We start from the raw sequence: 26,693 nt of genomic DNA, 5'->3' as shown, positions 1-26,693 counted from the left end.
CCTTGTAATTGATTTTTCATATAATATTAATTAAACTTTGCATTTCATCTTCTACCAAGTGAAAAAAGTATGGATGCAAAATCAGATTACATCTTTCAAAGAAATAAAAATGAAAGTAACTATGTATGGTGTAAACAATGAACTCACCTATTTCAAAATGGAAATCTATCTAAGCTTCCTAATTGGCAGTGCTTTTCCAAAGAGTTTTTCTACCTCTGTTGCCTCCATCTTTAGCTCGCTTAATATATCCATCTCTTCTTTGCTTAGCTCTCTTACGAAATTCTCCTCATCTTCTTGAAGCACTTTAAATCCTTCAACCAACTTCTCCAATAAGGTCCTTTCAGTCTGTCCAACCTTCTCAACTTCCCCTTCTATCTCTTCAACTTCCTTTATAATGGTTCTCTCCCCTTCCTCTACTGTCTTCTCAAGCCTCTCAACAATGGTAGGCTCGGGACCGCAAGTGTTATCCGTTTTTATGAACGTGTTGAAGTCACGTCCTATGCTCTTAGTTGCTCTTTCAAGTTCTGGAACAATGCTTTCCGGCAAAACCGAACTTCTTGTGTACAAAAAAGCACCACCATAACCATCCCATGCATCATTTCTGCCTCGATAATATACAAATACGTAGTCATCTTGCTTATTCTCTATTTTGGATGATAGAATGTACCTGCACAAGTCTTTACTGATGCTGGTAAGGTTTTTAGTTAAGTGAAGGGTCAAATGATATTAAAACAGAAATAATTATGCGGAGCTTTTGCAAGTGTTAAGCCCTGAATGATAATAGCAGAATATCTATACTTCCTTACATTAACAGATTTGTTCAACTTATGCAACCAATCAAGTATATGTAATTTGTTCAACTTATGGATCACTAGTCAGACAGCTCTATAAAAAAACTTGGTGAAAATAATGTCCATTGTGCATGTATATGAAGTCTAATATATTCCATACATACAGAGAGACAAGAAACCAAGTATATGTTCACGAACAAAAGAGTAAATTTGAAATAGGAGGCAAAATGAAGAGATGGAGAAAGGAGGAATGCAAAGAATTCTGATGATTTGGCCTTAGAGGTCTACATCCACTATAGGAAATGCTCGAGAGGGCTAGATATTTGATTATTGGCTTGAATGAACACATTACAAGTGATCCACACTTATAATGGAATTTTAACAATTTAAAATGGAAAGTCAACTATCAATTTATTAAATTTGAATTTCAAATCAAGGTAATTGATTGCTGTAATTTCATGAAGAAAAAACTCCTAACATTCAAGCCCCTCGATTTACTCATTTTTTGATATGGAAAGTATATTATACTTTACCACTCCCCCTCAAGTTGTGTACGAAATCCATGATGAGATGCACAACTTGCAGGATTTAAATTTGAAAGCTTGAAGTTGTCTTTCAAAATGTACTGCACTCCTAGTGTACAAAAAATTTGGCTAATAAAGCCAAAACTTGCTTTGAACCAAACTGGATGTGCTTCAAGGGTACATAAAGATAAATGCCAATAGAATGGAAACATGTCACAATAATATTACTGTGATGAAATCTTTGCAATGATGTGAGACATTAGGATGAAAAATGCATAAAGAAGAGGCAATATTTCCTACTGAAGATGGGAAATGAAAAATGAGGTTGATAACAATAGTTGATTGACAGAGTAATTAAAGATATCACCTACAAGGTTTGAAGGTTTGATAAACCCGCTTTGATATCATGTTAAAATTTGAAATAGTATACAATGAAGAGAAGATTGAGAAAGGAGGAACACAAAGAATTAAGGTCATTCAACCTTTGAAACCTATGTCCACCATAGGAAACACCTGGTATGGCTACATCTTTGATTGGTGGCTTGAATGTATAATACAACAAAGAACCCATATTTATAATGGGATTTCAACACTTTGAAAATGAAAAGTCAACTATCAATATCAAATCAAGGTAATTGATTGGTGTAATTTCATGATTTTCTCCTAACAACCAATCCCTTGACTGACTCATTCTGACATGAAAAGTGCATCATATTTCAAGACATGGTATAAGAAAGATTGTTCTATCGAAGACAAAGAACTTGGAAACAAACAACTAGCAAATATGCATGCAAGCATGCCTAAATGGATACATGAAGAGGAGTATAAAACTAGCTGCAGAAAGAAATTGAGAAATTACCAATCATCTTGATAGTGAAGATACTCGTTGTCATGATTGTAAAGTATACCAGGCTGGGCGGGATCTTGCACAAATCTCTGTATAGCTGATCGAGTGAAAAAGCCACCATCTGGCGTTCGTATTCTCCACGACAAATTTCCAACAAGTTTGTTAGACTCCATGTGGAATTCATGCAATTGGCAATCAAAAGTATCAAAGGTAGGATTTAAGCCACTAGTAATGAACCACTTCCCATTGAAATCTGCAATGTTGAAATTCCTAACTAGAACAGAAGGATCAGGGATAGGAAATTCCCCAACATCAGATTTTGTAGGTACGCACTTCTTTCGTGATACTGCACATTCATTAAATTCATCCACAACGTTGTTTTCAAACAAGTCCCCACATTTGATCTGCAAGACATAAAAAGTGACGTAAGACAACAAGAGTTTACCTTAATCAGTCCAAACTGGTGAGCCCCATAATATATCCAGAGAAAGATAGAGGAGAACTAACCTGACATTCAGTCTCATCAGGTCGATTGTTGCAAGTTTGGAGACAAGCAATATTGGCAGCACATAATGGGTTTCCAATGCACTTGGCAAGTTCTACCCTGATGTTTACAAAAGCACCAATGATCAATTTAAGCATAAGGGACAAACTAAATTTCGGACATAGAATGACATATTTGGTGATACATAAAGAAAGAAAGAGTGGGGAAAACAGCATTCAGATAAACCTAAGTCACTCCTAAAGTTCAAAGAGATTAATTGGTGAAGGGTAGTTTCTCATCGGACCAGTCTTATAAAAAAGGTCATATCTCGTGATTATGACATCGTATGGAAGCAGGCATTGTGGCGTTGCAAATCTGATTCAAATGCCTACAAAGTCATATTTCATGAATTTTTTTTCCAATTCCAATGTTTAGTGGGTCAAAACGGGCTGTAAAGAGAAGACTGAAAAGTTGGACAGAATCGCTCATTCTAAGTTTAAGTTCGAATGAGATTTAGAACGAGTTGGCAGGTTGAATTCCACCTCAGATTGAACACCATCTAAGAGATATGCTCTCCAAGAGTGGGTAAACTCCAGTTCAATGTTGGCAATCAATTTAAAACAGATACTTATTCCTTCATTATATAATTCCCCTTCTCGAGGTGAAATTTCTTAATTAATGTAGATATTATCAACAAACAACTTCAGTCAAGTCCAGCATTATGCAATACAGCCATACAGGCACCTCATACAATTATAGTTTCATTAACATAATGAATTATGTTGACCTGGGTTGGTTCTTTTTCTAAACTCTGATTTGAACTGTAGAAAACTGGAGTATATAAAGCTAAATTTGCTCCCTATTCTTCTGAGTTCTTACAGGAAGCATGGGTAGCACATTATTTCAGTATTCTTGTAGCCTCAGTAGCTATCTTGTTATAATCAAACAAGGAATAAGACACCATATGCCAGCCTCAGAAATGGTTTAACCAATTACAATGAGATACCTGCATTCCTTAAGCAAGCAGGTACATGTTTTGATAGCATCAACAGCATCTGCTGATGGAATGACCATCAAAGTGCATGCCAGTAAACCAGCCATTTTCATCAGGTGTAACTGCCTCCATTCTTTGAGAACAATTAGCACCTTTTCAACCAGAAAGTCAAATATCTGTTTTGCCTAGAAAGTGGAAAGAAAAAGTAATAAAGGGTCATCAATAATAAAGCAAAATTTACATTAAGATACCATAAGCAGATATGTCTAGGGGAGCAAGCAACCTCTCGTTTACTTGTACTGAGACCACATAATGAAGAGAGAGAGAGAGAGAGAGAGAATAAGCAATTAGGGAAAAGGTTAATTGGTTTACCTTTGAATAAGCCTTTGAGTTATCCCTAAATATATGTTTTGAGATGGAAGGATCCGAAACTATTAGAAATGACTACAACCAACATCAAGGATTGATCAAAAATCCATAATTGACATGCCCTATTAATTATCTAATAAATTCAAGGTGAAATGGATGTTGAAATATGAAAAAACAAACCTTTGGTCCAAAGTTTAACCTGAAAATTCCACCATATCTGAGGTAGAGCTCATACAAGGGAATGAAAAAGGCCTCACTTCGAATAGCACGAATTGATCCTGATGCCTCCGGAATCTTTGCACACTCTTCATGGGCATCAACCCACCCATATAAGAATTCCAGAATTCCACTAGGAACCCCCAACTTTGACAAACTCTTCTTCACTACAAATGGAACACTTGTACCCAAAATAAAAGACAAATGAATAAATACGAATCTAAAAAATGGTCACATACATGCATTTGAAGGCAGAAATGCCACGAAGAAGATTTATTCTTGACTGTATTCAAACAAACAAAGAAGTAAAAACACATATTCAAGCCTCCAAGATTAACTTTTGAATCCATAAATCTTCTTATCAAGATTGGTGTTCAAACGCAGACCTAAGTGAAATTTTGAATACCTAAGTGAAATAAAACCAAAGGATATGCAATGGGCCCAGTGATGAAGGGTGCAATGGTAAGATTTTCATAAGGGAATGGTGCAAAGAGAAATGGGTTTCAAATTAGGGTTGGGAGCTAATCACATAGAAAGGGAGGAGCTCAGGAATGGGGAAATAGATGGCATAATCTGAGGTTTCTGGAATAGGTGGAGGCATCTAAAGGAAGGCGTATGGAGTGTTAAGGGAATCTGGAGGAGAGCGTGTGGATTAATAATGGAGGCGTGTGTTGCTATATCGGATAGTGCCATTTGTAATCCTAGGTGGATTAAATTGCCATGTGATTGCTTAGTTAGATAAGTTTATTGGGCTGTTAGCCACTTCTTGTTTCTTTATCTTATTATTTTAGTTAGTTAGGCCAGATAAGCAGGGAGGTGGTTAAGTTTCTACAGCTTGACTAAAAGGCCCAAGGGGGAAATGTAAAAACAACTCTGGAGAAATATAAAACACTTTGTTTTGGAGGTTGATTACTTTGAACCGAGTCACTCTCTCGATTCTTTCTTCTTCTTCTTTCCATTTTCTTTCCTTCAATTCACCAATTGCACTACAAATCATCAAAGATACACTCTTTACTGAAAAATAAACAAGCATACTACAAGTGGTATCACAGCAATTCATCCTACAATGGTTGAAGGTACACACTTCTCTCAATTGACAGAATTAGTGGCCAATATGCGACAACAACAAGAAGCACAACAGCGAGTTCAAGAAAACCAACGGAAGATATTAGAAGATATTGTTCAGATAAGTAATATGGCAAAAAGTATAAGAGCTTTAACTAATGTACAAGGCAGAAACTCACATATGCATCAAGATGGAGCTAAAACAACAGGAGGGCAGCATGCAAGATTGCAGACGAGGACACTCAAACTGGACTTTTCAAGATTTGATGGGGAGAATCCATCTAAGCCCAAGGGGTTGACTCAAGTGGTGAAGGCTTTGGACTTTGGTGGCATAACCATCAAGTCTAAGGTTTGAATCCCATTGGGCGCAAATAACTTCTTAGGGCCATACCCCAGACAAAAGCCAAATTTAACCAATTCGTGTGGTGGGGTGCGTTACACGAGTTCGGGGTTTATCTTTCAGAGGTGGGTACACAATAACTTAGGGGGGTTTCCCTGTCATCAGAAAAAGAATCCATCAGGATGGGTATAAAAGGTAAACCAGTTTTTCAACTACAATCAAACACCCATCCATCATGGGGTTCTAATGGCCTCACTTCATATTGGAAGGAGAGGCTTTAGTATGGTTTCAGGATGCAGAGGAATCTGGTGTTTTTACTATTTGGGATGCATTTGTCAAAGCACCTCAAGTGAGGTTTGGACCAACAGCCTATGATGATCCAATGAAGGCACTCACTAGGCTAAGACAGGTTACTACAATGTCATACAAGGCAGAGTTTCAAAGTTTATCCAACAGGCTGAGAGGGTTGTCTGAAAGGAACAAATTGAGTTGTTTTCTAAGTGGGTTGAAGGATGAAATAAAGCTGCCTGTAAGAATTCTCAATTCAACTACACTAAATGCTCAATTCAAGAAGAGTATGTGTGGAGCAGCAGAAAGGTTGTGAGATCTTTGGGGGTGAAGCGGAAAGAGTACAACCACAAGGATGCCAACAATTTCCGGGTCCTCCAAAATCAAAAAACAAGAACAAGGTTCCTATACAGAAGATTACTTCATCTCAGATGCAGGAGAGAAGGGATAAAGGATTATGCTATTATTGTGATGGAAAGAGGCATCCAGGCCACAAATGCAAGGTTCCTAGATTGTACATAATCGAAGGTATGGAGATTTCCAAGGAAGAGAGGCAAGAAGATTACCTGGAATAGACTGCAGGGGAGGATTTGTATCTATCAAGGGAGTTGTAGAAGAACTGGGTGAATTTCCTGAGATATCTCTTCATGCCATTACTGGTTCACCAAGTCCTCGAACCATGAGGCTATTGAGGCAGTTAAGAAATCAGCGGAGTGATGCTTATTGATACGGGTAGTACCCAGAATTTTATGGATGGTTCTAAGGTTACTAGAAGTCAGTTACCAATCCAGAAAATGGAGCAGATACAAGTTAAAGTTGCTAATGGGGAGATGATCAATAGTGAAGGAAGATACAAGTTTAGCTACATGGGAAGGACAATAATTTTGAAGGGTCTTAACCCAACTAGAACTACTTGATTGATCAGAAAGAAGTTAGTAAGTAGCATAGGGCAGAAAAGAGAGGAGTTTTATTACAACTCTATTGTCAAGAAGATTCTTTTTTTTTTTTTTTTGTAAGTACATTGTCAAGAAGATTACTCTTTTAAGAAAATTAGCAAATCCTTAAAACTGTTAGGGGAATTTGAAAAAGGTGTTTGCAAAACTTAACGGACTTCCTCCTAACAGAAACCATGACCATCAAATCAATTTGAAAGAGGGGTCACAACCTCTATGTGTTACACATTACAGGTACCCCAACTATCAAAAAATTGAAATTGAGAAGATTGTTCGGGAATTGCTAGAATATGGGGTAATTAGACCAAGTCTATCCCCATTTTCTTCTCCTGCATTACTGGCTAGGAAAGCGAATGGAAGTTAGCACATGAGCATCAATTATCAGGCTTCAAACAAGGAAACTAATAAGGATAAATATCTTATTCCTGTAGTGGATGAGTTACTGGATGAATCGCATGGGTCCACTATTTTTTCTAAGATGGATTTACGATCTGGTGATAACCAGATCAAAATGAGGGAGGAGGATATTCCTAAGACTACTTTCTGTACTCATGAAGGTCTATGAATTTCTGGTTATGCGTTTTGACTTAACCAATACACACCTTTTACCTCATTCATTAAAAAAACAAAAAGCATCTTCTCCCTATCAAGGTTTAATGCATGATGTCTTTCGATCCTATTTGAGAAAGTTTGTGATTGTGTTTTTTTACGATATTTTAGTCTACATTTATTGTCTAGAGTAGCACTTGACACGTCTAAAAACTATTTTGCGAACCTTGAAACAGCAACAACTTTATTCTAAGAGATCGAAGACTAAGTTTGGATACCTGAAATCAAGTACTTAGGTCTCATAATTTCAAAAGAGGGTGTTAAGGGTGATCATGCGAATATAGATTCAATGCTAAACTGGACTTTTCCTGGACATCGTCACTAAGGGTTTTGCTGCCTACACCATGCTTAAGTCCTCTTAGCCCTTTTTAGGTTTAACAAAGAAATAAGACACAGAATCTAAACTTGTTTGTTAAGGGAATATAGATTCAATGCTAAACTGGACTTTTCCTGGTTTTGCTGCCTACGCCATGCTTTAGTCCTTTTAGCCCTTTCTAGGTTTAACAAGCTATTACAGGAAGTTTATTCGAAGTTATGGACTGATAGCTGCCCCCACTGACTTCACTACTGAAGAAAGATTCTTTTAAGTGGACTGACTCAGATAGAGAGGCTTTCCAAGAAACTCAAAGTTGCAGTCAACTAGCCCACGGGTGTTAGCCCTTCTTGATTTTACTAAAACCTTTGCGATTGAATGTGATGCATCTAGTGAAGGGGTAGAGGCTGTGTTGATGCAAGATAATAGGCCACTTGCCTTTCTAAGTTGGCTCTGCATTTGTCAACTTATGAAAAGGAACTACTGTCGTTGGTACTTGCAGTGCCGATTTGATAGGGAAACCATTTACAGTTCAAACAGATCATCATACTCTGAAGTTCCTCCTAGAGCAGAAAGTTGGTATTCCCTCTGAACAAAAATAGGTTTCTAAGTTGTTGGGTTACAATTTTGCAATTGAATACAAGAAAGGTAAGGAGAACAGAGTTGCAAATGCACTGATACTGAGGACTCTAGTATTTCTGTCATTACTTTCCTAGACCCTACATGGATTGAAGACTTGAAGGCAACTTATTCACGAGATGCAACATCTAAGATATCCAATCAAAACTGCAGGAGGGAAAACTAGAAGGAAAGGGTTACAGTTTGAGGAATGGTCTACTCTTCAAGAACGGCAGAATATTTCTTGGGTGCGGAATCTGAACTTAAAGACAGGATTTTACACTGTACATAGTAGCCCAATTGTTGGACACTCAGGGTATCACAAAACCCTACAGAGAGCTACGGCTGATTTTATTTGGTCTGGGATGAAAAGGGATATCAAACAGTTCATCAGGGAATGTGACTCTTATCAAAGAAATAAGACACAGAATCTAAATCCTGCTGGGTTATTACAACCCCTACCTCTTCCTACTAGGATTTGGTCTGACATCTCAATGAATTTTATAGAAGGACTATCTAATTCTAATGGCTACAATTTGATTATAATAATTTGTTTAATAAGCTTATAATCCAAGATATTGACATTGTGACTGTGGTAGTATTTGATAGATTAACAAAAAATGCCCATTTCATTTCAGCCATGCATCCCATTTGTTCAAGGGTAATATTTTAAACTACATGGGATATCTTGCCATATAAGCATATCCACACAATTCTTTAATGTAGATATACGCAGACATAATAATTCCCGCGATAACTATGCTAAGAGAAACAAAAGGATTATCCTTCATTTCAAGGCTATTATATTAATTAAGTATACCCAGATTGCTCCACAGTGAATTCCCCCGATGCAATCCGAGCAGACAACTCGGCACGCGGTTTCTCTTCCTGCAGCCGTTCAACACTCTTGACACCGTCATCCACCGAGTCAGGCTCAGGCTCCCTCCCATTTGAATAAGCGCATGCGACAGAAGATAATCCACGCAAACCTGAAAAACAGACACATGCACAGAATGAAAAGAGCAACACATAGAGGTCATATTTTGCAAAAGAAACAGACGGGACCGACCACTTTGTCTTGGAATGTACGAAGAGAAGGTTGGGGTAGTGGGTTTGAAGCTGTAGATATGAAGAGGTCTGGTGGAGAGGGAGGTTGACGCCCGGAGCAGAGGAAAGTGGGCAGCCATGCCTAAAATGGTAAGTCGGAGCTGTGGCAGCTGTGAGTCTGTGTGTGTGAGAGAGTGACAGAGGAGAGCTGTAGAGATAATGCACCCAAAATCCTAAAAGACGGGACGGAATCTTTTCAAGAGGCGAGTTCCAATCATATCCGAGATTCATCTCAAATGTAACGAGACTTTTAAAATTATTGTTAAATTTGAGATGTCATATATTAAATTTTTATTTATTAATAATTTTAAAACTCACATCACATTTAAAATAACTTTAAGAAGACTCTACCAAAACTTATCGCATTACCTTAAATACCCAACCAAAGATCGAGACATCTCCTTAAAGGAGATGGATGGTCAAGATTCAACAAGTGATACACGGCAAAGCAAATGGGTCATTCTAAACAAGATCAAAGGACAGTTGGGGCTGGTATCCTAGAGTCATCCCAAATATTATTTAACTTTTAAAATTACGGTTGAATTTGAGATGTCATGAATTGAACTTTGATCGATTGGTGATTTTAGAAGCCACATCACATTTTGGATAACTCTAAGAAAACTCTAGAAAGACTTATAACATTACCTTAGATTCACAACCAAGGATCCAGACATCTCCTTAAAGGAGATGGACGGTCAAGATTCGACAAGTGATAAACGACAAAGCAAATTGGTCATTCTAAACTCAGATCAAAGGACAAGAGGGGTTGGTGGGTTTTGGTTGCATTGGTGGCGAGTTCAGCTCCGAAAATTGGAAATGGGTCTTGGTATAAGTGCTCCGAAAGTCGAACCTGCGCTCGAGCGCACCTTCGCAGACTGTACCAGGGAGTAAAATTTTTTTTGTTTTTGTTTTTTTTTTTTAGATTTAATTTTTAAATTAAATTAATATGCTGGCGTGGCAAAACAATGCATTTTGATTGGAACTAACGAGCGTTACACAAATTTGAGAAAATTTAACGATAGGAATTTATTTGGCATTTCAATTTACCCATGGAGTAAAAAAAAAACTTATGAATTTTACAATTTTGACGGGTTGACTCAGTGATTTATAATATATTTACCCTTAATTTTAATAATTTTATATTTTTCTTTTTTTCCTATAGGTATGTTATGTTGGTTGGCCATACTAAATGAAACAAAAAAGAAAAAGAAAAAAGAAAAAAAGAAAAAGTAAAAAGAGGTTAGATAATTGTCAAAACAACTTAAAATTTAGTTATATTTATTGGGGTGGCATAATGGCATTTGTCCAGACTCAAGTTTCTGCAAAAATGAATAATAAATAGATAAAGTTTTTGTCTAAATTGGGTTATAAAAATGTTCTTCTAATTCAGTCTTATTAACATGCGAGAAAAAAGGTATGATAAAAAAAAATAAAAAATAAAAAATGCGAGAAAAACATGGACTACAATTCAAAACAAAATGGGTAAAGTCCACATACTAACATACCTCCTTAAACTATCACCCAATTAACAATATCTCCCAAACTTTCAATTGCGATAATTTATCTTCTAAACTACCAAAACTTGTTAATGTCTCCCTAAGGTTAGCAAAAAGATAAAAATGCCTCTATATATTTCTTAATAAGAAAAAAAAAACCCTTATAAATTAAAAAAAAAAAAAAAAAAATCAACGATTTTTTTTTAAAAAAAAATTTTAAACGAAAAAAATTTAATTTAAAAATAACGATTTAAAAACAATTATTTTCAAACGAAAAGTTTTAATTTTTCTTTTTTTTTAAAAAAAACAAAAGAATATTTTAAAAGAATTAGGGGAAACATTGACAATTTTTGGTAGTTTAGGAGGACATTGTTACAATTGAAAGTTTATGACTGACATTATCAATTGAATAGTAGTTTGAGGGGAGCATGTAGACTGTCCCCAAACAAAATTCTCATTTTGTTTGTTTGTTTTTTTGTTTTTTTTTTGTTTTTGTTTTTGTTTTTTTTTTTTTGTGGGTGTTCGTGTTGTGATCTCATTGGTACTTCTCAAGGATGGAAGCTGTGGCAACTTTTTATTTTTATTTTTATTTTTTTTAGAAGCTGTGGCAGCTTGATGTAAAAAAAAATGTTTTCTTATGTAGAGAGCTGGACAAGGATACCTACAATTAAATAAGCACAGCTGGGCAATAAGTAAACAAAATCGCTAGTGAATAGACTCAGGTCTTGCTTGGATTAACTTGGTTCGGTTCATTTTTTTAACAAACAGAGCAAAACAAAAATTTAAGCTTGTTTATTAAACGAGTCGAACTCGTATAAGCTTGTTTCAACTTGTATTACTTAATTTTTCTTATTATAAATTATTATATATATTTGAGTGCATATTAGTGGGTTTGTGTGTCTGTATATGTGAGTGTGTCTAATGACACTACAAGAGAATAGGTCTTCATCAACAAGATAATGTTTATCATCAAATAACTTCAGAACTCAAAATTAAATGTCATTGTTGATAACCCATTATCAAGAACGACTTTAAATCAGAGCTGATAATCTCTTAGTCGTCACATGTAATGTTTAGGGTTGTCACTAATAGCTTAGAACCCGACACGACATGTCCTCACTGATGATACAACTAGATTGTCTTTGCTAATAACTCCTTACAAACAATGACATGAGAAAAGACTCATAATTAGTTATTAGCGACTACAAAGCATGTCATGAGGTCCTCCTTATAAACAATGACATGAGAAATGACGCATAATTAGTTATTAGCGACTACACAGCATGTCATGAGGTCCACAGCAGGGCCGGCTCAATGGCTAGGCCATTGAGGCGGTTGCCTAGGGCCCCCAGTTATGAAGGCTCAAAATTTTTTTTAATAAGGCCCAAAAAATTTTTTAATAAGGCTTAATTTTTTTTTAATTTTATTTTAACTTGATGCATAATTTTTTTTTTTTTTTAATAAGGCCCAAAATTTTTTCTCATAACAAGTTTAGGCCTCAATATAATAAGCCCATTGTAAAATAAGACCAATTAACCAAAAAAGACAAATATGCCACATCAATTTTTTTGGGCAACTAGTTAAAAGTTAAACTTAAAAGTCATGAAACAACAATGAGAATGAAAATAATAATAATATTATTAAAATAAATATTATTTAATTAATATTTAAATATTAAAAAAAATAAGGCCCAACTTCAAACTTTTGCCTAAAGCCCCCAAATACATTGAGCCGGCCCTGGTCCACAGATAACTAATCCAAAAAGGCACTCCTAAGTAGATAGTCGTTTTCAGGCTTCTAGTGGGCCTGCTGCCTCTTTTGTGTACTCTTTTTCTTTCAAACCCAAAAAATTCAGGCTCTCCTCAGATTCTCTTTCAAAGAGAGAGATGAGAGATAGATGCTCCTGGGTTGTACTCAACAATGTTCCCAAAATAAGGACCATGTGGGATGAAATGAGATGGTCCAATGTTTGCATCATGCATGGGAAACAACATGGCATACCTCTGGCTTGAGCATTCATTATTAACAAGTGCATTCTCTCCAATTCAAATCAATTTGAGAATATTAAGTTAGTTATATTTCATGGATATTTTTATTCTTTCACTTTTTGAGAAAACAAAAATACCTGTCAAATATAACTAATTGAATATTCTCCAGTTTATTTGAACTGAAGAGGATCCTAATTCGTTAGTATGCAGACTAGAAGCAGGCAGAAGCGGTTCGCCATGAACATACCAACACATGTAACTCCGACAAATCCAAATTGTCATAAAATGGTCGTATGCATCATTCGATGGCAATGTCTTGTGATTGACACATCCCACATGAACAACAAATGGGCCCATTTGTATTCTCCTTCATCCCCACATTCAAACCAACTTGAAAATATTAAGTTAGTTATATTTTATGGATATTTTTTTACTTTCACTTTTTGATAAAATAAAAATACCTCTAAAATATAACTAAGTGAATATTCTTCAGTTCATTTAAACTGAAGATGATCCTAATTCGTCAGTATGCAGACTAGAAGCAGGCACAAGCGGTTCGCCATGAACATACCAACACATGTAACTCTAACAAATCCAAATTGTCATAAGATAGTCGTATGCATCATTCGATGGCAATGTCTTGTGATTGACACATCCTACATGAACAACAAATGGGCCCATTTGTATTCTCCTCCCTCCCCACATTCAAACCTCAAAAAATCAATCATTACAAATAAAATAAAAGAAAAGAAAAAGAAGAAGAATCATCACGTATAAACACATACAAGGAAGATTCCCCTGCATTCCACCACCACTCCTCCCCCCAAATCTCTTAAGGTCTCAACCAAACAAAAAGAAAAATAAATTTATAAAATTATACTTATTGAAACCACAATCCTAAACGAGCTCAAAGAAAAAGAAGATTCATCACATATAACACAGAAGATTCCCCTGCATTCCAACCCAACCGCCCCCTAAATCTCTTAAGGTCTGAACCAAACAAAAAGAAAAATAAATTTTCAACTAAAACCAAATCCCAAAAGAAGATAGATCTTAAAATAGATGGCTATAGTTTATTACAATTCCAGAGTTAAAAAAGTACAAGTAAAAACACATGGGATGGGAGGAGGATTCATGCATCCAGAGGAAGTATATGACTCCTAGATCTGCGCAGAACAATAGCTTACATTAATTATTAGCTCAACATATATAAAGCCAACCTTCAGGCTGCAGCGATCACATTTACAGAAAGGCACGAACATCTGGGTTCAAAAAACCAACACCCAATGGCGCAATGAGAAACGGCGAGGGAAAGCCATAAGTGGGCCTGTGAATTGTCGATGGCTGAGGACTTAAAAGAAACCGAAGTGAAGAGAGAAGGAAGAAGAGAAGCGTGGTGAATGGTGCCATTCTTCCACTTCTTAACTCTGCTTTGCTTTTTGTATGTTTTTATGCTAGGCCAACATACCATGCCATGCTCATATATATAAGGGGAAAATTGATTGCATTTATTTTGGATGAGTAATGGTATATAGTACGACCGTCATATAATTAGGATGACGTTATTGAGGTGCAATAGTGGTACTCTGCTCACGTGAACGGCTTTTAAAACATGTCTTGGGGGTGCAATTTTGAATGCCATAAAAGGTTTTGACTTCCTTTAATTACTCGAACTCAATTGGTTTTCAGATAAGATGGTCAATGACCCTATCTAATAAATGATATCAGAGCCAGAGTCATGAGTTTAAGTCGGGAGACCATCATGTTGAGAGAGGGATTGTTGAAGTGCAACAATGCTGCTCTATTCACATGAACGGCTCTTAAAAACCGTTATGATCACATCATTTTAGTTATATGACAATCGTGTACCAATTTTCTAAATAACATTTTTCATTTTACCTCTTAGAGAAAGAAAATTGAAGCTTTTGTTTTTCTTTTACCCAGAAAAAGAATTCGGCATTTAAAATCAATATTATTTTTAACTTTGTAATGAGAACATGTTAAATATTTAAAACAATAAAAAAAAATCATAATGTAATAGATATAACTTGAATTATTGCAATTGTGAATTTAAATATAAATATATATGCATTTGAGTGTGTATTAGTGGGTTTATGTGTATGTATATGTGAGTGTGTCTAAAGAAACTACAAAGAAAATAGGTCCATGAGCAACAACATAATATTTATGATAGTCACTAATAACTTCAGAACTCAAAATCAAATGTCATCATTGATAACTAATTATCAGCAATGACTTTAAATCATAGCCAATAATTTCTTCCACGTCACTCGTAATGTTTAGGGTTGTCACTAATATCTTAGAACTCGAAATGGCATGTTTATCACCGATGATACAGCTAGATTGTCTTTGCTAATAACTCCTTATAAACAACGAAGTGAGAAACACGGCATGTCTGAAGTCCATTGATAACTAATCCAATAAGCCATTCCTAAGTAGAAGTCGTTTTCAGGCTTCTAGTGGGCCTGCTGCCTATTTTGTATACTGCTTTTCTTTCAAACCCAAATAATTCAGGTTCTTCTCAGATTCTCTCTCAAAGAGAGAGATGAGAGAGAATAGATGGTCCTGGGTTGTACACAACAATGTTCCCAAAATAAGGACCATGTGGTGTGAAATGAGATGGTCTTATTAGAACATAATTATTAAAGGATAAGAAGACTATACAAAAGTCTAACACTTCCATCTATTTCAACTGTTATCAAAGTTCATTCCACTTCATATTCTAACAGTTACAAAAAATAAATAGTCACAATTAATGTGGTTTTATTTATTTGTTATTTAATACACATGTAAGAATGTCTCTATTTAAGTGAATGAAAAAGTCTCTAATGTAATGAAGTGTGAGAGACACTTATAATCAGGGTTTGTTTAAGTTCTATTATGTCTAATGTTTCTTCAACTTCTGCAACATCAACAAAAAGTATGGGTGAAAATGCGCTAGCCGCTTTTGAAAGCCATTAGAAAAAATCGCTAACCGCCTATATATATATATATATATATATATATATATATATATATATAAACGATGTCCTTTTATTGTTTAAAATTTTAAACATATATAAAAATCTGGAAATAATGTTGTAAGTAGTATGATATTATCGTATTACCATAAAAATGACATCGTTTTGTTTTTGTTTTTGTTTTTTTTTTTTAATTTTTAATTTTTTTTTTAATTTTTTTAATTACTTTCTTTTAAAAAGTGGTTAGTAGTTATTATAGTTACTAATCGCTAACCGTCGGTTAACAGCGCATGTGGTTACGTTTAGCAGTTTTAACCAATAACCACTAACCGGAACCGTCTTTTCACTCCTAGAAAAAAGCTCATGCAACATGGCATACATCTGGCTTGAGCCTTCATGTATTGGCTCATTATTAACAAGGGCGTTAGCGCATTCACGATGGGCGTTAGAGCGTTAATAAGCTCATTTCTCTACTTTATATTTAATTATTGTCATACATGCTCCCTACATTCTAAGAGCCAAAAAGTTAAAGTTATATAAATTTTTAAACTTATTTTTTATCCTCCTCTCTCTTGATTGGTTTAAAAGTAATAAAATAATAATATTTAACTAAATTAGATAAATGTATAAAGAGTTTAACGTTTGACTCATTTTAAAAGTAGCTCTCTAATTTGAAAAAGTGAATTTTTTTCCTCAAATTTAACTTTTGTTTGAAGAGCCCATTGTGAATGCTCTTAATATGCAGACTAAAAGCAGGCACAAGCGCTTCTTCACGAGCATACCAACACATGTAATTCTGACAAATCCAAATTATCATAAAATGGTCGTATACCGATGGTAATGTCTTGCAAATACACACTTCCTAAATGAACAACAAATGGGCCCATTTCATTTGTATTTTCCTCCCACCTCACATTCAAACCTCAAAAAATCAATCATTAAAAAAATAAAATAAACACATACAAAGAAGATTCCCCTGCATTCCACCCCCAAACCCCCTAAATCTCTTAAGGTCTCAACCAAACAAAAATTAAATTAAATTTTTAAAATTGTACTTAATGAAATCACAGTCCCAAATAGACCCGACGATCACGTATAACATATACAAAGAAGATTCTCCTGCATTCCAACCCAATCTGAATATAACTTCTATAAGGAGGTGGTGTAAACTACCTTCTTTGTGCCCACCAATATGAAGTTGCCACTTAGAATTATTGCACAAACCCAAACAAGAACAAAAACACCAGATTATTTAGGCTTATTCAATTTTTTTTTTTTTTTTTTTTTTTTAAGAAAATTTGCAGCCTCCACCCCTAGCCCATCTAAGGTGGCCGGCGAGCCACCCCAGATGGGTTGGGGGTGGCCCGCACGGCCACCCCAGCCCATGAGGGTGGCTCGCCGGCCACCCTAGATGGGCTGGATGTGGCCTGCGCCGCCACCTTCACCCATGGGGTGGCCCGCGCGGCCACCCCCAGCCCATATGGGGTGGCCGCGCGGGCCACCACTAGGCCATAAGGTGGCCGGCAGGGGGATGGGGGTGGCCACCCAGCCACCCCATCAATTTTTGTTTATTTTTTTAAAAAAATAAAATTGATTTTTTATGGTTTAGGTGGAATAATCTGGTATGGTAGTGTTTTTTCCTTAAATTTATTTTTATTCTAAAATACTGAAGTGTCACTTGATGAGTCGTGGGCACAAAGGGGTGGGTTTACACCACTTCCTTATAGGGAAGTCACTCTCAATCTCTTTAAGGTCTGAACCAAACAAAAGAAGAATAAATTTTCAACTAAAACCAAATCCCAAAAGAAGATAGACTTGAAAATAGATGATTATATTTTATTACAATTCCAGAGTTAAAAAAGTACAAGTAAAATCACATGGGAGGACGATCCATGCATCCAGAGGAAGTATATGACTGCTAGTGCTAGATCTGCCCAAAACAAAAGCTTACATTAATTATTAGCTCAACATATATAAAGCCAACCTAACCTGCAGGCTGCAGCTAGCGATCTTGCATGGCACATTTACAGAAAGGCACGAACATCTGGGTTCAAAAAACCAACACCCAATGGCGAAATGAGAAACGGCGAAGGAAAGCCATAAGTGGGCATGTGAATTGTCGATGGCTGAGGACTTAAAAGAAAACGAAGTGAAGAGAGAAGGAAGAAGAGAAGGGTTGTGAATGGTGCCATTCTTCCCCCTCTAACTTATATCTGCTTTGCTTTTTGCAAGTGTTTTTGCTAGGCCTATGTGTGTGTGTGTCTATATATATATATATATATATATATATATATATATATGCGGAAAATTGATTGCATTTATTTTGGGTAAATAATAAAATTTAGTGGACTGTTATACGACTGTCATACAATTGAGATCGATGACGTTGTTTGTGGTGTAACAGTGCCACTCTGCTCACGTGAACGGCTCTTAGAACATGTCTTAAAGATGTAATATTGAATGCCATAAAGTCATGGGTTCGAGTCGCAAGAGCCTCACATTAAGGAATGAATTATTAAATATTGCTGCTCTACTCACCAATTGATTTTCAGATAAGATGAAAAAATGCCCGACCTATTAAATCGAAAAGGCTTACTAAAATAATAATAATAATAATAATAATAATAATAATAATTAATTTTCACTATCAGATCATACCATCACTACAAAAAAAAGCTCATTTCTTCACGTGTCAAACAGTAACATTTTTTTGGCACGTCAGTAAATGCTGACGTGTTAAAAGTAGCACGTCAATAAATTATTTACTGACGTGTTAAAAGGTACACGTCAATATTTACTGACGTGTTGAAAACAACACGTCAGTATTTACTGACGTGTCACTTTGGCACGTCAGTAAATTTGAACCAAATTTAAATGTGACATCATTTTAAAATTAATAAATAATTGGCTGATTATTTACTGACGTGTCAAATACTGACACGTCAATATTTATTGACGTGTCAATTTGACACGTCAAGAATTGTTGACGTGTCAAAATGACACGTCAACAATTCTTGACGTGTCATTTTGACACGTCAAGAATTGTTGACGTGTCAAATTGACACGTCAAGATTTATTGACGTGTCATTTTGACACGTCAACAATTCTTGACGTGTCAAATTGACACGTCAACAATTCTTGACGTGTCAAATTGACACGTCAACAATTATTGACGTGTCAAATTGACATGTCAAGAATTGTTGACGTGTCATTTTGACACGTCAACAATTCTTGACGTGTCATTTTGACACGTCAACAATTCTTGACGTGTCAAATTGACACGTCAAGAATTACACTATGTAAATATAAATAAATACATATATATATATATATGATCCCAACATTATTAGGGTAATTTAATATTGTACAGTATGATCGAATTCCAATTAACATTCAATAAAATTAATTTTTAGAAAACAAGAACCGACCAGTACTTTAATATATATTTTTCTGATGCGTCGCATGTACGGTAACCCATTCCATTTGAACATTCAAAACTTAAAAAAAATTCCAACGGTTAGCCATATTTTACTCGAGATATCATATATATAGCAAAACCATGCAAAATGATATTTATATAACATGAATTTAACGTGCATGCATGGTTCAAATTATAGTAAAGGATATATATATATATGTACGTATAACATGCATTTTTCTCGATCTCGTTCATTTAATTGTGAGACACCAAATTTGGTATTTCATTAATTAAAATAATTAAAGTAACAATATTGGTGATCGATGATATTAACGTTTTGACAAACACACACACACAGACATATATATATATATATATATATATATATATATATATATATATATATATATATATATCATGTACGCTATATATCAATTAGGTTTTAGCCATGCACATTAAAATGAAAATTGTTGTTTGTAAGATTAATTGCACTATATATATATATATTCATGTACATCAAATAAAACCAAATACATGAGAACTCAAATGGAAATACAAAAGAGGAAAACATAAATTATATTAGTATTAATATAATTAATATACTATATTATAAACATATAAACATGTATATATATATATATATATGCTATTCAAACTAACGTGTATAAATATATTATAACATATATATATATATATATAATTAATTAATATAGATAATATATATATATATATATATAAATATTTCCTGACGTGCCTATGTGGCGCGTCAGGAAAGTGCGTTGGGAAGGCCAGCGCCTGCTGGCCGTCCCATCGCACGCACCTGCAGTAGTGATATTTTTTTTTTTTTTTTTTTTTTTTTTTTTTTTTTTTTTTTTTGATTTTCCCTCCCCTGGTGCTACCACATTTGCACGCACATACCCCCACCCAGCTCGTCTCTCTTCTCTCCCGCCAGCCTTGCTTTTGTTCGATCTTCTGCATATCTCCTCTCTCACTCTTCCTCATTTTCTTCTACTTTCTCTTCATTTGCTCCGGCCGTGATCAGCTACAAAAAACAGACCGGAGCGCCGTACGTACCGCTCTCTAGCTAGCTCACTCCCCGTCGCCGGCCACCGCCTCCACAGCGTCGTTGCCGTCTCCGGCGATTCTCCGGCCGAATCTGCTCCTCCATCTCGATCACCTGCAGGTATATATATATATATATATATATATTTTGTTTTATTTTATATATGCTATTGTTTTTTATTATTGCAGATTAATATATATATATATATGCATATATTGTGTTGTATAAAATTGTTGTTTTATGTTGTTTTATATTGTGTTGTTTTATTATTGCAGAGTATAAAATTGTTGTTAATTTTATGTTGTTTTATATTGTGTTGTTTTATTATTGCAGAATATATATATATATTTGTGTTGTTCTACATATATTCACTACAAAAAAAACAAGGTTTAGTGACGCTTGGAATAGAGGCGCTTTAATAAAACATCCCCTTATAGGGATGTTTTACTGTGTAAACGACACAAAATAAAATTAGCAACGCCTGCCCAAAAAAACGTCCCCTTAATTTGGGACATTCCAATAGGGCATGCCCCAATTTAGTTAATTAAGGGCGCTTGGTTGGCAAGCGCCCTTAATTCTGGATACCTGCTATCCAGGCGTCCCTAATTAAGTGCGCTTGGCTGCCAAGCGCCCCAAATTAAGGGTGCTTGGCTGGCAAGCGCCCTTAATTCGGGACACCTGCTATCCAGGCGCCCTTAATTAAAGACGACTATCAGCTAGGCGCCCTTAATTAAGTGCGCCTGGCTGTCAAGCGCCTCTAATTAAGGGCGCCTGGCTGGCAAGCGCCCTTAATTCGGGATGCCTGCTATCCAGGCGTCCTTAATTAGTGGCGCTTGCCAGCTAGGCGCCCTTAATTAAGTGCGCCTGGTTGGCAAGCGCCCTTAATTAAGTGCGCCTGGTTGGCAAGCGCCCTTAATTAAGTGCGCCTGGCTAGCAAGCGCCCTTAATTCGGGATGCCTACTATCTAGGCGCCCTTAATTCGGGGCGCCTGCCAACTAGGCACCCTTAATTAAGTGTGTCTAGTTGGCAAGCGCCCCTAATTAAGGGTGTTTGGCTGGCAAGCGCTCTTAATTTGGGACGCCTGCTATCCAATCGCCCTTAATTAAGGGGCCTGCTAGCTAGGCGCCCTTAATTAGGAGTGTCTGCCAGCTAGGCGCCCTTAATTAAGTGCGCCTGGCAGGCAAGCACACTTAATTAGGGGCACTTGCCAGCCATACGCCCTTAATTAAGGGCGCCTACCAGCTAGTCGCCCTTAATTAAGGGTGCTTGGCTGGCAAGCGCCCTTAATTAGGGGTGTTTGCCAGCCAAGCGCACTTAAATAAGGGTGCCTGGATAGCAAGCGCACCAAAATTATTTTTGTTAGTGCGCGAGCTTAATTTTCCTAGCTCTCGCCTAATACTTTCCCCTTCAATATTTTCCCTCTCCCTGTACAGTGTCTTTAATTCAAATAAATCTTATGAAATTTTTTGTTAATTCTAACCCAACGCCCACCCACTCACCACCGAATCCCTACCTATGAACTAGTCACACGTACGTGATGGCCAGTTGATCCCGTCCGACTAAACAACCTTGACCAACGGAATGTGGGTTTTGGTACCGAAAGGATATAGTTTAATTTGATGGCCGTGGTCGTAATGTAAAGTTAGTAGTTGATGGAGATATATGGTAATCGAGTGGTCGCAATTCATTGGGCGGAAATGATAATTACCCATAAAATTTACAAATTAATTTTTTATTTTTTATTTTTATTTTATTTTTAATTTTTAAATATGGGCTGGTTGCTGGTTGGTAGCCACCCCCTTTGGGGGAAGGGGTGGCCAAGGAGCCACCCTGGTGTCTATTTCTGTCCGGCCACCCCCTCCCCCGCCCTCATTTTTTTTAATATTAAAAATAATTTATATATTTAATATATTTATTTACTTTTAAATAAGAATGACATGTATCATCATTCTATTGGTGATGACGTGATACACTAAGGGCATCTCAAGCAGTGTAGCTAAAATTGAGATATTAGCTATACATTTAGCTATTTTTGCCATTTTTTTTGCTCCAACAGAATAACTTCATATTAGCTATTATACCTTAATTAATACAGTGAATAGCTTCATATTGCTATTCACTGTAGCACACTAGATTGTTGAATATATATAATATTATTTCCACATTATTTTATCTCTCTTCTCTCTCTCCCTCAACGTTTCTCTCTCTTCTCTCTTCTCTCCCCCCTCAACGTTTCTCTCTCTTCTCTGTTCATGAATTTATGACACAAATTCAAATATTTGGAATCACTAAAAACTTCCTAAAAAAAATTGCAGAGCTGGCCTTGGGGGGTTTGGGTTGAGAGGGAATAGCTGGTCATGGGAGGTTTGGGTTTGGGTTGAGAGGGAAGAGTGAGAGAGAGAGAGAGAGAGAGAGAGTCTAGAGAGAAAAGTGAAAAAAATAAAATAAATAAAGATTAAAAATATAAATTTTTTTTAAAAAATAGAGAATGATATAAAGAATCTATTGGAGTTGGTATTAAAAATTGAGTATAGCTAAAATAGAGAATTGTGCTTTTTGACTAGGTAGAATACCTCTTACTGCTGTAGATGCTCTAATGGAATCCGTTAGCTATTTGACAGAATTTAATTAATTACAAGAATTAAATTATTATTGTGGCCTATCCCGATAATTTTTGAATTAGTATTATTTTTGTTTTTATATCACATAGATGAATTTTTAATCTAGACAACCACATTAACTGATTTTGCATTTATATATTTTTTAGTTTAAGTCTCTTTTAAATGTTTTTTAATTTTTAGTATTTACTTTTTATTTTTATAAATAAATTTATAAGCTAGTGTTTTCTAATTTTAATAAATTTATAAGTGTTTTTAAATTTTAATACATTTATATTTTTTTGTTTTTGTGAGCGGGAACATAATTATGATTCCTCAGCTCCCGCTCTCCCTCAATATGTATTTTTCCTAACCTCTCCCCGCGCGCCCCGCCAGTCCCCCCCCCTCTCTCTGCATCAGGATAGATATATATATATATATATACGTGATATATATTTTCAATCCCTAGCCTCTCCCCTCTCCCTCAATATATATCGCTCCATATCTCTCTCTACTGCGCCAGTCTCCCTCTCTCAATCTCGATTTTCCTATCTCTCTCCGGCGCCCAGTGACCCGCACGGTTGGCCAACCCACCGGCCTTCTTCTCCAGTCGAAACCAGCCGGCCTCTCTCTACGTTCCTGTACTGGTGAGTCTCTCTCTGTCTCTGTCTCTGTCTCTGTTTTTCTTTGATTCTGTTGTCTCTTTAAGTTGTTAATTTGGGATTCTAATAGTTAGATTTTTGATTTATTATGATTTTTAGGAGAATTAGGGATTTTAAATTCAGCAAAGTTTTCTCTGCTTTTAGGGTGTAGTTGGTTTATTCGGTTAAGTATAAGTTCAAGTTGCTGGTCATCACAAGTTTCCAACACTTTCTGTACAACATAGTTTGCAAACTGATCTTTCATCATCGCCTAGAAAAGAAGAATGGGTCAGAAAAGTTCACGTAACCATGAAACCAGGGTGAAAAAACATTAGCAAATAAACTACCTTGCAGACACAGAGAACGGCCAAAAACTGTACAGTTAGGAAACCTTATGAACTGCTGATCTAAAAATTTAAATACCCAATTCACTTGAAAAAAAAATTAGGCATAACTACAAGAACACTTGAGATGAAGCTTTGGTGATGCCAAGAGACAAACACTATATTTACAGAAACCTTCAATAATCTAAGGTTCACAATTCCAATTGGCATGTTCGGCCCCATAAATCAGAAAATATCTGTTGAAATACAGGGGTATCCCAAACTAACAATGTACACCATGGAATAATGAGAGGCGTGGAAGGGCAGGGTTCTGATACTGACCTATTCTATTTAAAAGAATAATAAGAGAGATAGGATGGGGTTCTGATACCAGCCTATTCTATTTCAAATATTAATACGAGAGCTTTATTTAAAAGAACTTAATTCACCTTGACAAATATATGTAACAAAAAGCTTGAACAGGCTTTGTCATATTTAATGATAGGTAGGACTTGGACAATTAACAAACCTGAAGGGGCTCATTTTCATCAGTGGAACCAAGCATCTCATTAACCAGGGCCTGGCGTTCTGTTGGAGTTCCAAAACTTAAACATTTTTCTATAACATTGGAGGCAAACTTCTGCTGGCTCATCTGAACTATCTGACCAGTTAATTTAGTTGCTTTTGTAATTGATGTAGGATGCATTCATTACAAGGGTCAATCATGTTTGAATCTTTTAGCTTTTCTATCCTAAAAGATCCTTATATCTTACTGAATGGGCTGAGAACAGTTTATGAATGATTTATTTAGTTATTAAGTATAATGCAGCCTCTATGTTATCTATAGTTGCTATACTAACTAAAGCCCTGTAAATCCTAACTATTTTGGTTTTTTATTTCTCACTCTGTATTCCAAATATTTGTTGCTTGTGTTTGCATTTGGTTCTTCGTTGATTATATATGTTTTGCATTTGGCAATTTATGCCATGCAAGTGCTTTTTGAGCTGGAATTTATTCTTATGGCCAATGAAAGTGTGCAAGTCTGCTCATTGTTCAATAGATTTTCTTTTGCTTATTTCTTTAGATTTTATTTTATTTTATTGTGCGCAAGCCTTCTTTCATTTTAAGCTGAAAAACATATATGTACATGCAAATCACAATAATTCTGAACATGTACTGGTAGGTTGGTTTTTGCAGAACTTCTTTTAAAATTGTCTTTGTTATATGTTTGAATTGGTTTTGTATTATTCAATATTGCTTTCTCTGCATTATTGATTAACTCAAGTATTTGTGCTGTGATGTAGGGTGTATGCTTAGATATATTTATTTATTCCTCAAGTTTTATGATATTGAGCTGCATTGCCTAGGTATGTGATCTTTACATGTCATTAGCTGAAATAAAGTTCTTTATGATAACCGAATCATGTGCTATATTCATGACATATCATGTTTGACAATGATATTGCATACGTTTGGGAGTTTCTTGTTAATAGCTTTTATATAAGTATTGGTACTGATCATTGCACTTTTTAGTGTAATTGTTTTTCTCATACTTAAATAGTTGCCTTATTTGACTTTCAGATTCTCATCCTTATATATCTTTCATTCCATCTATTGAAACAACATTATTTGAAATCTTTGGAACCATGGATTAAGTTGGTCTTTAGACATCGCTTGGCCATTAACAGGGGTGGACCTACACTTACAACACTTGGGGGGTCCTTGGCAAGCCCAAAGAATATCAAATTCCTTATAAGAGTGCTATTTTTTATGCTAGGGCCCCGGCAATATGACTTTATGTCCCTGGCAATATGACTTTTTTTTCCCTTTCCTTTCTATTCTAATATTATGTCAATTTTATTTGTTTATTTAAAAAAAAGGGGGAACTTCACTTACCCCCCTCTACTTTCGCGCTTTTTGCAAACACTCCCCCATTGTTTAAAACCTCTCACTTTGGTGTATCCAACTTTCGTTTCCATTCACTTTGCCCCTTTCGTTAGGATTTTCTGTTAAATCCTAACGGAAAAGGTGAAAAATTACAATCGTGCCCTTATTTTTTATTAAAAAATAATTTTTTTTAAAAAAAAAATTTAGGGGTAGAAAGGTCAAAAGTTAGCGGTAGGGGGGTATTTGAAAGGAAACGAAAGTTTGATGCACCAAAGTAAGAGGTTTTGAACAATAGGGGGTGTCTGCAAAAAGCACGAAAGTATAGGGGGTAAGTGAAGTTTCCCCTAAAAAAAAAAACTAAAAATGTTCCTCTAATAAAACAAATTTAATACCTCGATCTATCATTATAACTTATAAATCTTTTATAATGTAGTCACGCTATGGACAAGAGTTGGATGACAAAGTTTAGGGGTTCCGTTGAGTATATGAATGGAGCCAAATCATTTGTAGAATTTGCAGTTAGCAAGTCTACAAATAAGGAGTACATAATCTGCCCATGTAAGAAGTGTAAATTCAACAAGAGTCTTAGTCCAGAGTTGGTTTACACACATTTAACTGGTGGAACAGGAATTATACCTGGTTACACCGAATGGGTGCTCCATGGAGAAAGGATGTGTGATCTTGTTACTCAAAGAGAACCAACAGTTAAAGGATCTTCTTCAACCCCCGTACCTGACGAGTCGAGAACTATGAATGCCATGCTCCGTGATGTTTTTGGCAT

At 35.7% G+C, this 26,693-nt stretch overlaps 1 protein-coding gene across 3 annotated transcripts; it reads right to left on the bottom strand.

The window, feature by feature from the left end:
* Positions 1-26: 26 nt before the first annotated feature.
* LOC132170535 (violaxanthin de-epoxidase, chloroplastic) lies at positions 27-9,735 on the bottom strand. Of its 3 annotated transcripts, none has more exons than XM_059581545.2 (8): positions 9,481-9,729; positions 9,232-9,400; positions 4,190-4,406; positions 4,013-4,084; positions 3,653-3,825; positions 2,670-2,766; positions 2,175-2,566; positions 27-667 (listed from the first exon to the last, which is right to left on the bottom strand). In XM_059581545.2, exons 1-8 carry the CDS (start codon positions 9,596-9,598, stop codon positions 166-168), a joined length of 1,740 nt encoding a protein of 579 aa, XP_059437528.2. In that variant the 5' UTR covers positions 9,599-9,729; the 3' UTR covers positions 27-165. The 3 variants fall into 3 exon arrangements, with proteins under 3 accessions (XP_059437528.2, XP_059437529.2, XP_088372496.1); XM_088516370.1 differs by having other exon boundaries at positions 588-677; positions 9,481-9,735; XM_059581546.2 differs by lacking the exons at positions 9,232-9,400; positions 9,481-9,729 and adding an exon at positions 6,485-9,214.
* Between the last annotated feature and the right edge of the window lie 16,958 nt (positions 9,736-26,693).

Source organism: Corylus avellana, chromosome 1 (genome assembly GCF_965113065.1).
Source record: "Corylus avellana chromosome 1, dhCorAvel1.hap1.2, whole genome shotgun sequence".
NCBI classification, from domain to species: Eukaryota; Viridiplantae; Streptophyta; class Magnoliopsida; order Fagales; family Betulaceae; genus Corylus; species Corylus avellana.
This window is presented reverse-complemented; position numbering and strand designations above follow the sequence as displayed.